The sequence below is a fragment of the Athene cunicularia genome, assembly GCF_003259725.1.
Source record: "Athene cunicularia isolate RWA chromosome 13 unlocalized genomic scaffold, athCun1 chr13_part1, whole genome shotgun sequence".
Classification (NCBI taxonomy): Eukaryota; Metazoa; Chordata; class Aves; order Strigiformes; family Strigidae; genus Athene; species Athene cunicularia.
This window is the reverse complement of record NW_020799117.1, coordinates 21,342,412-21,356,833: the sequence shown is the minus strand read 5'-3', so window position 1 is coordinate 21,356,833 and position 14,422 is coordinate 21,342,412. Positions and strand designations below refer to the sequence as shown.

General features: G+C 40.2%; 1 protein-coding gene across 2 annotated transcripts in view; it reads right to left on the bottom strand.

Annotated features, from left to right (window-relative positions):
• Positions 1 to 14,416, bottom strand: part of LOC113485118 (protocadherin alpha-C1-like) — an 83,189-nt gene extending 68,773 nt beyond the window's left edge. For both annotated transcript variants that reach the window (XM_026858026.1, XM_026858027.1), the window contains exon 1: positions 11,779 to 14,416. In XM_026858026.1, coding sequence (XP_026713827.1) covers positions 11,779 to 14,181 — 2,403 coding nt within the window. In that variant the 5' untranslated portion in view covers positions 14,182 to 14,416. The remainder of the gene's footprint in view (positions 1 to 11,778) is intronic.
• Positions 14,417 to 14,422: the final 6 nt, after the last annotated feature.

The window sequence follows — 14,422 nt, the reverse complement described above, 5'->3', positions numbered from 1 at the left end:
TTTTTTTTTTTTTTTTTTTTGGGGGGGGGGTGGGGTAGGTTTGTTTTGGTTTTTGTTTTTTTGTTTTTTCTTACAAGATAGAAAAAATATGGCAAAGTTTTCAGGAAAAACACACTGAAACCATAGCTATTGTAACTCCACTCTTCTGTTACTTCTCTGTTCTAACATTACTTCTTTTATACAGTTAGGAGGGAACAGCGACATTTAAAGGTATCTGTGGCTTTTTCAATGTTTTGGACTGCGATGAGATGGAATCCAAAATTCCTGAAAGTCCTCCAAGTCCAGAAGTAAGTGCTGTCTCATTAAACAAATTATCATCTCCCTTCTGTAATGGCAGAATAGCATCATGGTAGTCTTGTAAATCTGCAAGCTGTCTAAGCTTGAACACTAGGTCTCATGCAAAAGTTAAACTTCCCCATGAATAGTGTAATCTCAGATAAGAATGCCCTGCGAGGGGGGATAATAAGGCTGTGAAGCAAGGTGCAATATAGTTGCAGGTGCTCAGATGTTTCTTTCTTACTTCCAAGTATACTTTGGAGTACTGACCACAAGATTGTTAAAAGCATAATGAATGAATAAGTTCTGATAAAATTAATTAGAATCTTAATTGCGAGTAGACAAGTAAGCATTCAAAAGGTCATTATAAAGGTGATTTATGGATGGCATTATTACTTCATATTTTAAATGAAAGATTTATTAATTTTTTCCAAACACCACCTTGCTATCTGGCAGAAGAGAAAAGGAAGTAAAAAGTCCTTACAGGACTTCTGTTTGGAGGGACTGAAGCAGCTGCCACCATTACAATAGTTAGCTCTCAGATGGTATCAGTGATACAGTGCGGGCATAGGTCTCTGTAGGTACAGGTTCATTTTGAAGTATTAACAATGATTTCCAGTAAACTGAATTTTACACTAAACCAGAATGATAGTTAATCTAACAAAAAAACAAACTAACTTCTCTTTTGTTCTTTTTTCTTACTGGTATTTCTAACCTGGCAGGTATCTCTACCCCACTAATTTGTCTGCCTTTTATCATGGCTTTCAGTGGTTCACAAAATGCCATCCAGGAGAAGCAAAAAGCAATAACACAATGCATCCTTTCAAATCAGGCCATATGTAGAAGATTAATCTTTTCAAATTCAGGCCATATGTAGAAGATTAATCCCTTCAAATCAGGCCATATGTAGAAGATTAAATTATTCAGCATGTATCATGTATGAAAACTAACATTTCCTTTAATCAAGTTCCTGATGACATTCATCATTGCTTTCATCAGTGAACCAGACTACAATGACTGTGTATAATCCCTTCCCACAAACTTTGTTTGAGTGCTAGAGTTACCAAAAGGTTCAAGACAGAACCTGTGAATTCCACGGCAGAAAGAGCAGAGTAGGATCTCCTTGCAGAAGGTAATATATGAGCTACAGATTATTATACAGTACACCACAAACTAATGGCTGCAGTAAAGCCATTTCCACAGCTTCCCACTGAATCAGGATACTACACCATGGAATATCTCTCCTCTTCCCTGTTTACAGTTATCCTAAAACCCTGAGCACAGATGACCAACTGCTGTTTCCGCTCTGTCACCAGGCTCATCATTTATACAGTGCTGCTTTATCTAAGGAACTCCCATTTTATTAAAATTTCCTCAGCAATATGTACATGAGAATAAGGATAAGATCTAGGCTTCCTGTGGGAGCTGAATTACTAGCATAAATGCTTTCTAGAAAAGGAAAATAACTATTCTATCACAAAAATGGATTATTTCAGAAGAGAACTCAGGACTACAATTAAAAGTACAAAGATGGTTTCAGATAACAAAACTTTCCCCAAAACTAGGTATGTGTGGTTTCAATCTCACGCTTGTGTGGCAATGCAGAGCTTCCTAAACTCCTGTCACTTGGGTACAATCATCGCTGTAGTTGCAGATGGAGACAGCTGGGTGCAATCCAGCATTAGAATCCGTAACAGGGGATGCCACCAGCTATGCATCTGACACGAAAGGAATTCAGATGTTTTGGCATGATTTTCATATCTTTCACAGTAGGATTTGAACATCTATTGGGAAATATACAGTAGTTTTATAACGCCTGCAAACACCTCAGTACAACTTTTGAAAATGGAAGGAAGTATCATTTCTGGAAAGGCTACAACAATTTTTAAATGTTTACATTTTGGCACATTTCAAAGAATCACAAGAAAAAATTAAGTTGGAAAGGACCTCTGGAGGGTCTCTACTTCAACCTCCTACTCAAAGGGAGGAGGGCTAACCTGACAGGTAGATTAGGTTGTTTATGACCTTTGTCCAGCCAAGCTTTAAGTATTTCTAAGGATGGAGATCCCAATACCTCATCACTTGTTGATGAGCTACTAATTCATACAGTGGTGATTTACAGCTCAGGGCTTGATGGTTCAATTCAAATTTTATCCAAAACCATCTGGGTCTTCTTTGAGCAGCCAGAGTGAAGAAAAGCTTTTTCATGAAACATAACATTACAACAGTAAAGGGCATCACCAGATTAAGAGCTCCAAAATTATATTCTTCTTCAGTGTGGATTTGTATTCTACAGCTACATTCTGACCATGATCAAACTGGCATCTTTCCATGTTCTGCGTTAGCCTGGGTTAATTTTTCTTGTAGTTTTTCAAATAAAGTGAGATACATTAAAGAGATTGGATGCCTTGTAGAGGAGTATGATGTTGTAAAAGAAAAGACAGAAATTTGCTAATTTTAATCCCAAAACAAATATATAATAAGATTAAAACAAAGACAAAAGTGCAAACAGCCGTCCTAAACCAACAACCCCAAATCCTTTGAAGGTATTCCAAATGGCAGCTCAGATTAGACAAGTCATTTGCTAGGGTGGTTTTACTTCACCAGCTCAAAAAAGGTGAGATAAGGTGGCAGTTATATCTCCTCTGACTGGAAGGAAGAAATCCCTTTCTTTTCCCACCAGATTTCCTTCCTACCAATATTATACTGAAAACAAATAGCTTTAGAGTTCAATTATCTTTAGGATATTTATGATTGCCCAACCAAAACCAAACCAAACTCATAACAACAACAAAAGCCAAACGAGTGAATGATTCACTTGAAGGAACATATATAGGCAATAGAATTGATATAGATCACACTCCACGAGACTAGGACTCTACAAATAAGGAAACTGAGGCAACAGAAGGAAATATGTTCACAGCATCACCATCAAATTTTAATGATTCCTGAAATATTTCAAATTTCCTCATTATGTAAACCTATTGGAGATAAATAGCAGGCTGACATACAGAGCAGAATTAAGATTATTTGAATAAATTTGGCTAGACTTTCTTTTTTAGGGGCTGGGGGTGTGAGTGGTACACAAAAATGGGTAATGCAAGCAAATGGAATTCTGGCTACAAATCTGAAAACCTTAAAAAACCCAAACAAAAACCACAACAAACCCACAAACACCTCAGCCTGCATTGTTTCAGAGGTCATTGGGCTTAGAACATAAAATATAAAGTCAGTCCTGTTTCAGCACCTTTAGCATTCTCGTGCTCTTTGCAAGACCCATGCCCTTCCACAAGATTTAGTCACTGAACATTCAACTCATCAATCACCCCGAGCAGCACTTTTACTGGTGTTTATGAATATTCCTAAATTTCCTATTTTCTACTAAACAAAACTCTTCACATTCTGCCCTTCTTTTAGGCCTAACCAAATGCCAGATGTCTTGAGCTCCTGGTATCTGTGATACCTTGAGACAAGTAAAAATGGAAACCAGAGAAAAGGTCTCCCTAAGCAAACATGTAATTGAGGGTTTGTTTTGGTTTGTTGGTTGGTTTTTTTTTCCCTTTTCTGTCCAAAAAAAGATTCCTCAAACTGCATATAAACAAAAATTGACTCTCATCAAAGCCAACGGAATGTGATATTTCATATAGAAATTCCTTGGCACCACAGATCCTATGGATAAATCATCCTCTCACAGAGTACCTAGTTGCTAAAAACTTCTGTTACATTAACCCATTCCCTCCCCCAGTCTCCACTGCACTAATTTTGACTGATCAGTAAATGTCCAGGAACATTGCTTTTTATAGACCAGCACACTTCATCCATATTGTAGGCACAAACATGAAACCCAAGAGGTTTGTTAAATCCCGTAACTTTAAAATGGCCTAATTTAGTTATTATTATTATCTCAGTTATGATAAACCAAAGTCTTAAACTTGTTAAAAAAAAAAAATCTCTGAAATCCTCAAGCATTTACACATACTGTACCAACATCCTTCTCACATTTGTAGCCCAGTACCACCCTCTTCCCCAGGAACTGCTCAAGAGTATTCTATCCAATGGAAACCCACTAAAGGATATACTTTGCATCCAGAAGTTGCACCTTTTCTCCATCGTCATCACACAGCTCTGTAAGGTAGGGCACACCTAGCACACTCCTCCATGAAGGGCAACACAGAATCACAGACTGGTTGAGGTTGGAAGGGACCTCTGGAGTTCTTGTGCAACCTCACTGCTCAAGCAGGGCCAGCTAAAGCAGGTAATCTGGGACCATGGCCAGATGGCTTTTGGATATGTCCAAGGATGGAGACTCCACAACCTCCCTGGGCAATCCGTACCAGTGCTCAGCATCCTCACAGTAAGAAAAACAACCCCAAAATTTCCTTACACTTAGACAGAACTTCCTGTGTTAGTTTGTGCCCATTGCCTCTTTTCCTCTCACTAGATACCACTGAAAAGAGCCTGGCTCTGTGTTCTTATTAATGAGATCCCCCCCCAAGCCTTCTCTTCTCAGGGTTAAACAGTCCCAGCTCTCTCAGACTTTCCTCCTATGAGAGCTGCTCCTGTCCCTTAGTTATCTTAGAGACCCTTCACTGAACTCTATCCAGTAGTCCCAAACGTCTCTTGTATTGCAATCTGTAGAGTCTCACAAAGTTAGAAGACTGAAATTAGGTTTATATTGAAATATGTTCATGTCTCAATACTATAGGTCTGATCACAACCCTGTGAATTTATTATCATGCAATGAAAACTACTTTAACCATAAGGATATCGCACTAATCTCCATATAACTATTGGTTAGAAAGCAGAGCCTAATAGCTATCTAAAAACACATTCCCAAGACACATAGGGAACAGCTATGTAGTTCAAAAGGTGAAGAGCCCCATTCATCTGTAAAGCTTCCTTGCTTGGCTTCTGCACCCTACAAAGGAATCGGAAGAACATGAGGAACAGCACATAACTTTTTGAAACGAAAAGCCTCATAAAAAAAAAAAAAAAGAAGCAAGCTTTGGGAAGGCAGTTTTTTGCAGAACAAGAAAGAAATTAAAAGCCACTAAAAGAGTAGGAAAGACCCAATCGGGCTGGGACAAGCCCAGGGGAAGATGGAAGAAAGAACAGATCAAAGTATAAAAATCATACCTTTGGAGAAGAAAGAATCCAAAGAATAAAATATGTTCATTTTCTTTAGAGACTGCTCAAACCCTTGAAAGTACAAACCTTTTCTTTATTTCTTAATGTACTTTATTTCTCTGTTAATTAATTTATTTAGATATTTGTCAAATTTGCTGTTATTTTCCAAGTGCCTCTGATAGCATCAAAGAGTTGAGCTGTTGCCCTGCCTTTTTCTTTGCCTTATAAATTTCAGCTGAATGTCTTAATTCCCATGTGCCTACTTATCTCCCTTTTCAGTTCTGGTGTTGGATTTTGTTGCTATTCTTTTGATTAATTGTGAGTTCAAACAGTCCTCAGCAAGTCCCACTCTTAGCAGAATTTCTTTCATTGCACTAAAACAAGTGTAATCTCCCAAATACACAGTATGAGTATTGCTACATTGGGCCACACTAAAAGCTGCTGCAGCCTCTCTCCAACAGGGTACAAAGAATGCACAGACCAATAGTACAAAACCACAATATGCATGGACCAATCTTCTCCTTGAGACACCAGCCCATTTTATGACAATAAATCTGTATTTTCCTCTGTTTTCAATATGGTGTGATGTTGACTATGTGACAAATTACTCCAAGGGAATGGGAATTGCTATCACCAAGGCAGAATTAAAATGCTGGGAGTTCAGCATCCTCAAATCCCCGCTACCTGATATCCATCACAGATTTCTAAAAGACCTGACAAATAGAAGCATAGGATTGGGGGGGTGGGGTGTGTTTTGGTTTGGGTTTGTTTAAGATAAACCTGCCAAGTCTGGAGTAGAATAATCAGACTGGAGAAAAGCAACTGCAGTGCCAGTAATTTAGAATGGAAAAATAAAGCCTAGGTGACCACCTGCCTGGATGAAAATTTTGAGGAACAAATAAATGATAAATGAATGTACAGTGAAAAGGAAGGAAAATTCTTGTAGATTTTTAAAGCCAACTATTTGCTAGACTGGTTTTCAATTCTCTTAAATGAAAACACAAACTGAAATTAATCTCATCTATTCTGATTTCAGTAAAACATTCAATACAGCACTACAGTGAAAAGTTTAACAATGGCACAAGTTAGACTATTCTAACAACAGTTGTGGAAGACAATAATATGGCATATTTCACTGCAGCAACAACTTGACACATGTCACAGGAATGGATGACATCTAACAACCCAAAGTGCAGACTCCCATAAGGTACTACTTAGATCAACTACTTTCAGTTATTTAAAAGTCATGCATCTAGGCTCAGGGCTGTTTGTAGACTATGCCTAAGATGAACAGGATGAGTTGCTCTCAGCAGGTAGCTATGAATTTTTAATGTCTAATATTCAAATATCAAGTATTTAGATGGATGAAGTCAGGCAGAAGAACCACCATCTTGGGAACCAACCTTCCCCCGTCCATCTCTACCACAAAGAAGTTCTGCAATAATACATGGCTGATCCATCGACATATTACAACTATGGAGAAGGTAACTGCCATCTAAGGAAGTATCAGATGATGTATTCCCTATCCCCTGGGACAGGAAGTTTTCCTATCACTGTGTAGGAGGCCTTTTGTCTGAAATATATAATTCTGGTCACATATTTGCAAGAAATACATATCCACAAAGGACAAACAGATGCAGAGAAGAGATATTATCATCATCAGACAAGTGCAGAGGTGGCCATAGAAAAAAGACTGATAAGAGACTGACTTGTTTAATTTAGTCAAACAAAGCCTAAGAAAAGATGCTGTTGCTCTCTAAACAAAGGCAAATCCTAAAGAGGGAAAAGAACTACTTTTGCTGGCAAAAGTTACAAGAGAAGGCAAAGTTACAAGAACAAATAAATGTCTACAATTTCATAGCAAATAATTGTTGACAGGATGTCAGAAGAGAGTTTCAAAGCCTTAGAATAACTTTCCACCAGGAATAATGAGAACAACCTAGTGAATTTTGCAATTAAAGTGTGTATTTGTACAATTAAAAATTAAATAACTGAATTTAATGGTGGCTGATATAGGAAGGACCAGACTTGATCCAGATTGTATTTTCTTGTTTGATGTTTTAATACAACAATTACTACTCACCTCTACCCTCCCTTAGCCCAGGTCACCACCCAATCTCATCCTTCCCTGCCCATCACTGCCTTTGCATCTCCAAATACAGTCATATTACTCTCCACATCCCCTCAAGTCATTTGTCTCAAGCTACTCCCTTCTGTCACTCTGCCTTTCACTGCCTCCAAAAATAATACTCCAAGGCAGAAAAGTAACGAAGTTTCAGCCCAAGCATTTGTAGCCTTTCCTGAACACAGTTTTCTTTTGTTGAACATTGGAGCTGAATCCTTCTTAGCGAAAGATAATTGAAGAGGTCAGAAAGAAGAAAATCTACAGCAGTTTCCCTTGCTGAATTTTCTTCAATCATCACTTTCTAGGATTTTCTTGGCCTGACCCTAAGAGTAAGTTCTGTAGCCAAAAAATCTGCCTACACAACTGAATTCTTACAATGTGGGCCTAAGACTGTTGGTTCTAGGCAGGTTATTATCAGCACAGAAAAAAAAAAAAAAAAAGGAAGGTGCTTCACTCTTATATTTGGCTATGTTATGGGGCATGCTCCCATCAGAACAAGATGCAGGTAGGGCTTACTCACAGTGCTGGTCATTACTTGTGCGAGTAAGCCGTTGGTGCTTAGCCTGCAGCAGTTCAGCCTAGATTGCCTGCCACTGTCTCAGTGCAAGCACATCCATTTTCATCACTGGAAATGCATGCCACATTCTGCAAAATTATTCCACTTCTGTTACAGTTCAGCAAGAAATATTCTCCATTGCTAGGTTTGTGTCTATTCTTGGATGTAAACTAAATATTGAATGTCAAATCATGGAGAGGTCACTACACTCTGAATGTAGAAATATCTTATGGGCCTTTTGCGTAACACAATGGACAACACAAGCAAACAAAAGAACTGTAACAATCATGATCCCAGAAATACTCAGTGAACTACTGCTTGGTTTAGTAATCCCACTAGTGCCTTTATCTCTAATACAGCAAAGTAGCATAGCAGTGTAACACATTTTTCACTGAGCTGTCACTTTTGCTACATTGCAGAAAGACACAGCAAAATACTGAAAGATACCGTTTACTATACTGCTATTATGGGCATACATATTTTCATAGCTCTAACCCAAATAGAAGATGTAAAGCACAAAAGGATGTCATGCATCTGCATATGTAAAAATCATTCAAGCCTATCATTTAATTCAATAGCAAAAGATCACCAAGAATAAAGAAGTTAACCTAAATTTTGAAAATACATTTCATTTCTGGAATTTCAATTAAATTTTGATATACATAGACCTTTTTCTATCTTCCATGTACTAAAACCTGTAATCTTCCCCTCAATTAAAAAACAAACCAAATAAATCAGGGATATTTAATTTCTGCTAAAGTTGTAATTGTGGAGTAATTTCCAGTGCCTTGAATTATAACTATGGAGTTGTTCCCAGCACCTTTTAAATATTTAATGCTTTCTTTTTGTTACATTCATATTCTTAGGGATTAACACAACAATCCTTCTTCAGAAGTTCAAAGGGTCACATGTTTATATTTTTAACTACAAATGAGTCCGTCTGAGAGCACTTAAAACCAACATTTAGTCAACACTCAAAATTTATTTTTTACTGAAATTTCAGTTGGTAAACACTTTAAAATTATAATCCTCTCATTTTAATATAAAATGAGTAAAAATATTCCTCACTAATAAAGTGACTGTGATCTTTCTGCATCTAAATCATATTTAAATCCACAGGGATTTGGACTAAGGAATCGTTTTCAAGATCGAGTGACACCTCTCTTTTCCCACCTCAGATGACTGGAAACTATTTTCCAAGCATCTCTCTAACACAGTTTTACTTTATTTTAAATCTTGGTGAATCTAAAGCATGTACAGACATGACAGGACAGAAACCACAGCTTCTTCCCACTCCTGATTATTTGAATGCCATTTTAATAACTTGCAAATTTTGCAAGAAATATAAATTGTATATATGGACATATATGTGTGTATATACACATGTAGTTGATTCTCCAGTATACTAGCCACTGGAATCATCAGCAACAAATGAATAGCAACTGACATCCTTTCTTTCTAAGGGTGGGTAAGTTTTCAGTCTGCCTTTGCTCCCCTACTCAGCTCAATTAACGCACAGCCTTTGGACTTTCCGTGCAGGTCACATCTATGGTTACCCAGTTGTGTGTGTTAGGAGCTAAGAAAATAAAATTGCCAAAGGTGACATCTGGGATTTATTTTGCACACTATCAAAACCTCCTAAAAAGGTGTCTCATATTTCAAGTTCAAAAATTCACCTGAATGACTGAAACACAGTGAGATGTAATGAGATAGATATTGGTTGTTGTCATTACAGAGATCAGGGATACTTTTGCATTTTTATTATTGATCAGTCCATTAACGTGTTGGTAACCAGAGTTTCAAAATCTTGCTCAATAGGAACATGGGAATTAGTTGTGCCAGTGATTTTTTTTTATATCAACTTTGTTATAGAAGTTTTACAATTACGAACTACTTTCCAGTCAAGGATATGTCCCCAAGACACTATCAGGGTTCCTGCAGACACCTTCTGCATTCAGAGATTGCCAGAAGGTTTTTAGCTCCCTATTACCAAGGTTCTAACTCAACATTATTTTTTTTTCCAGATCCTCAAAATAATCAACGATACTCCCAAAGCACACCAGTGCATTAGACACAGATACTTCTTTACATGCTGCCAACTACTATTTTCCTGGACTCCACAATTTCTTACTGAAAGATACTGATGCTTCTGCAAGATTTACTCCACACTCCACATGTGCAACCCTCCCCTCTGCCACTTCAAAGAACAGAACTTTAACCTGATTATGACTTTGACTAAATACTAGGTAAACCATCATGTGTAAATCAAATAACACATATTTGTCAGAAGGATTTATGTGGAAAAGGTGTTCAGAAAAGGGTTAGAGGGGGAAAAAAACCCAACCCACAAACCTATTTATCTGCTGGCAAGGTGAAAATAAGAGAAGGCATGATAAACTAATTGCATATTTAACAGCAAATCAGGAATCTTTTCTAGAACAGGGGAAAACTTACTAAAAATCACTACTTGGAAATTCAGGAGTTATAAAAGAAGTACTATGTAGCTGAATATGTATTTGATTATCCAAAGAAGCTGCTGAAGCTACCCTTGCATCAAGGTTCAAACAGTGGCTGGCCATTTGCATATATTTAAAGGTACTATAATTATTTCAAAAATGAAATAAACATAATGGTTACGGACTTAGGATAACTGCTAATAATTGTAAATTAGGATAAAAATAACTTCAGGAAGCAGATTATATCATGTCTGTCTAACATGGATCCTTATATTTTCCTTAGAAACATCTAGAACAGCTCTTACCAGAGTACTGGCCTGGACAGAGGCAACTGTGGTTAGTTACCATCTCATGCACACTAAGGAAATTTGACAGTCTGCAGGCAAAACATCTCAAAACTTCACAAAAATATAAAGATGACTCGCAGCACTTTATTTTTCATATAAGAAAACTGAGTCTTGGACAAGTGACACAGCAACACCCAGCAGATCAGGTCTGCAGACATATCCTGCATCGCAGCCCTAGACTGTGATCGAAGTAAGATATTTGCTCCTGCAAAGTCACCCATCACACTACTGAGAAGAAACCAGCTTGGTCAGAGGCTCAGAAGAGAATCGTTTTAGATTCACAAAACCTATGGATTTCTTGGAAAGAGAGATGAGCACTACAAATTACTTTTCCTAAAGAGATGCTAGATATTGAATTCCTGCTATTTTACCACAGCACCACAGACTTACCCAGGGCATTGTAAGCCAGCAGCTTGGCTCAGCACACTACTCATCTCTCAATGAAAGAATCTTGGGGGAGGGTGTGAAATAACAAATTTTTTTAAAAAAAATTATATCATAGGCTCCATACAGTGTAGATTAGAACCACCAATGGATTAGAAACTTGCAGAGACTCTTATCATGCCCCTATTTAGCTATCTGAAGAAATGGCTCAGTTTGCAAGGTATTTAGTTGTCACTTACATCTTCTTTACCTTCAGTTAAGTCTGAAGGTCCTAAATGTTTGTGGGAAAAAAAATCTCTTAATCTCTTGTCATCCATGACCATATTTCACACAAAGAGATCTTGGCTTTACAAAGGATATAAAAGGAACTGAAGTCTCTTAGAGATACCATGAAATGACGCATGCTCTCCTGCAAATACCCTCAATAGCTTCTTCCACACTGACAGCAACCCAGTGACGCAAGGCCACGTGCCTGGGAGAAAAAATGTGAAAGGAAGAAGTACTTACCACAAGGACAGCACTCAACCGATCGCTTTGGACCTGCTGTACTTGGATGCAGGGTCCTGGCACTTGTAACCTTGAGCTGCTGGGAATGTTCCCAGCATCATCATTTGGGAGGCTGCTGTTACTAGGCCCAAGACCTACAGATGCCCTGTACAAGTAGGTATGAGTCAGTTTACCCACACCAGTGACCTCCAGCATGTCCGGTGGTAGGTGGGAGCTGGGAAGCATGTGCACGCTATAGCAATACTTTTCATACTCATCAGCTGGGCAGCAGCAGCAAGTCTGGCAGTGGCACAGGTGCAAAATGGCAAGAAAGAGGAGAAACGCCATGAAGATGCAAGAGACACAGACAAGGGAAACGATCAAGTATATGTTTGTAGCATTGAGCAGTGGTGGTGGCTCCCCGCTGTCATCAAAGTCTGGCAGTGCCTGGGGCAGGGTGTCAGCCAGCAGGATGCCCACTGTCACGCTAGAGGAGAGCGGTGGATCCCCGTGGTCCCGCACCACCACAACCACCTTGTGCTTGAGGAAGTCAGTGGAGCGCATGGAGCGTGTGGTGCGCAGCTCACCAGAGTGCGGTGCCAAGTGGAACAGGGTGGAGTCAGAGGAGTGAGCAAGGTGATAGGAAAGCCAAGCATTCTGTGCATTGTCCTCATCATCTGCCACCACTTTGGTCACCAGGTAGTCCTCATCAGCCAGGCGGGGCACAACTTCCACCGCTACTGAGCCATTCTGGCTGATGGGGTACAGGATGGCTGGAGCATTGTCATTCTGGTCTGAGATGTAAACATTCACAGTTATGGCAGCACTCAAGGCTGGTGACCCATTGTCCTTGGCTTCCACTTGGAAATAGAAGCTCCTAAGCTGCTCAAAGTCAAAGGCACGTTTTGCATAGATGCTCCCGTTGGCCAAGCTCACAGACAAAAAGCTGGCCAGGGCACTACCTGCAACTGTGGAATTCCTGAGCATGTAAGAGACCCGTCCATTCTCCCCCATATCAGGGTCAGATGCTGAGACCTGGTAAAGAAAAGCACCAAGTGGATTGTTCTCCTCCACAAACACATCAAATCTGTCAGCACTGAAGACAGGGGGGTTATCATTCACATCAGAAATCTGCACCCAAAGGGTCTTCTGAGAGGTGATGGGTGGAGAGCCCAAGTCTGTGGCAGTAATGGTGATGTTGTACCCACTGATCAGCTCTCGATCCAGAAGCCCACTGGTGATCAGGCTGTAGTAGTTTGCAAGGGAAGGCTTTAACTGGAAGGGAAGGTTATCAGGGATCTGGCAGGTTACTTTCCCATTCTCCCCAGGATCCTTATCCAAAATACTCAGCAGAGCTATCACTGTGCCAGGAGCAGCATCCTCAGGAATGGGACTGGAAAGGGATGTGATTGTTATCTCTGGGCCATGATTATTCACATCAGTGATTTCCACCAGCAGTTTAGCTGTGCTGGACATGCCAAATGCCCCGTTATCCTTTGCCTCAATAAGTATCTCGAGGAGAGGTCTCTGAACAGCTAAAACGCCATTGATTGTCACCTCCCCAGTGTGCGGGTGAATTAGGAACATTCGCTGTAGATCAGCAGAAGTAGTATTGCTAAATGAATACCTGATCTCGCCATTTGGACCTTCATCCAAGTCTGTGGCACTCACTTGCACTACTAAAGTGCCACTGGGGGAGTTTTCCAAGATACTTGCCCTGTAGACTGAGTGCTCAAATTCTGGTGCGTTGTCATTGGTATCCAGCACAGTCACAATGACCGGGACATCACTGGACTTTGGAGGATCCCCACCATCTTTGGCTGTAAGGACAAGTTTGTGAGTGTCTTGCTGCTCCCTGTCTAAGGCTTTCTTCAGCACCAATTCAGGATATTTACTCCCATCCCCGTGTGTCTGCATTTCCAAATGGAAATGTTCTTCAGGGCTCAGAGTATAATTCTGGACACTGTTGGTACCTTCATCGAGATCTTGGGCATTGGGGAGTGTAAACCGTGCCCCAGGTGACAGGAACTCAGGCACGTTTATGTGATATTCACTTAAAGGAAAGCTGGGAGAGTTGTCATTTATGTCCAAGACTCTAAATTCCATCCTATAAAGCTCTAGAGGGTTTTCTAAGACGAGTTCATAATTCAGAAGACAGGCAGACTTTAATTCACAAAGCTGCTCTCTGTCTACGGGCTCGTTAACAGACAAAGCCCCCGTGCTTGCATTTATATTAAAATATTGCTTACTTGAACCGGTGATCATGCGAAATTTCCGAGCTGAAAGTGTAGCTGCATCTATTCCTAAATCCTTTGCTACGTTCCCCACAGGCACTCCACGCTCTGTTTCCTCGGCGATGGAATACACTACTTGCCCGTTCGCGGTGCAGCAAATAAGGCAGAAGACCAATAAGTAGACCCGCATTCTTCCTCCCCTGGCTCAGCTCCCCGCAGACCGGCTCAGCAGGAACATAATCCAGAATTTCAGCGAACACCCCAAGTTCCCAGCGCAAACCGACGGGTACCGGGGCTCACCGGGGCGCAGCGGCGGCGAGGCAAGAAGTTCCCTGCGGGCGCCCCGGCTTCCACGGCGGCTCCTCCCGACCCGCTCCACCGGCTGCCGTGCGGGGAGAGGCGGCAGCTCCGCTGCGCTGCGCCCGCCGCCG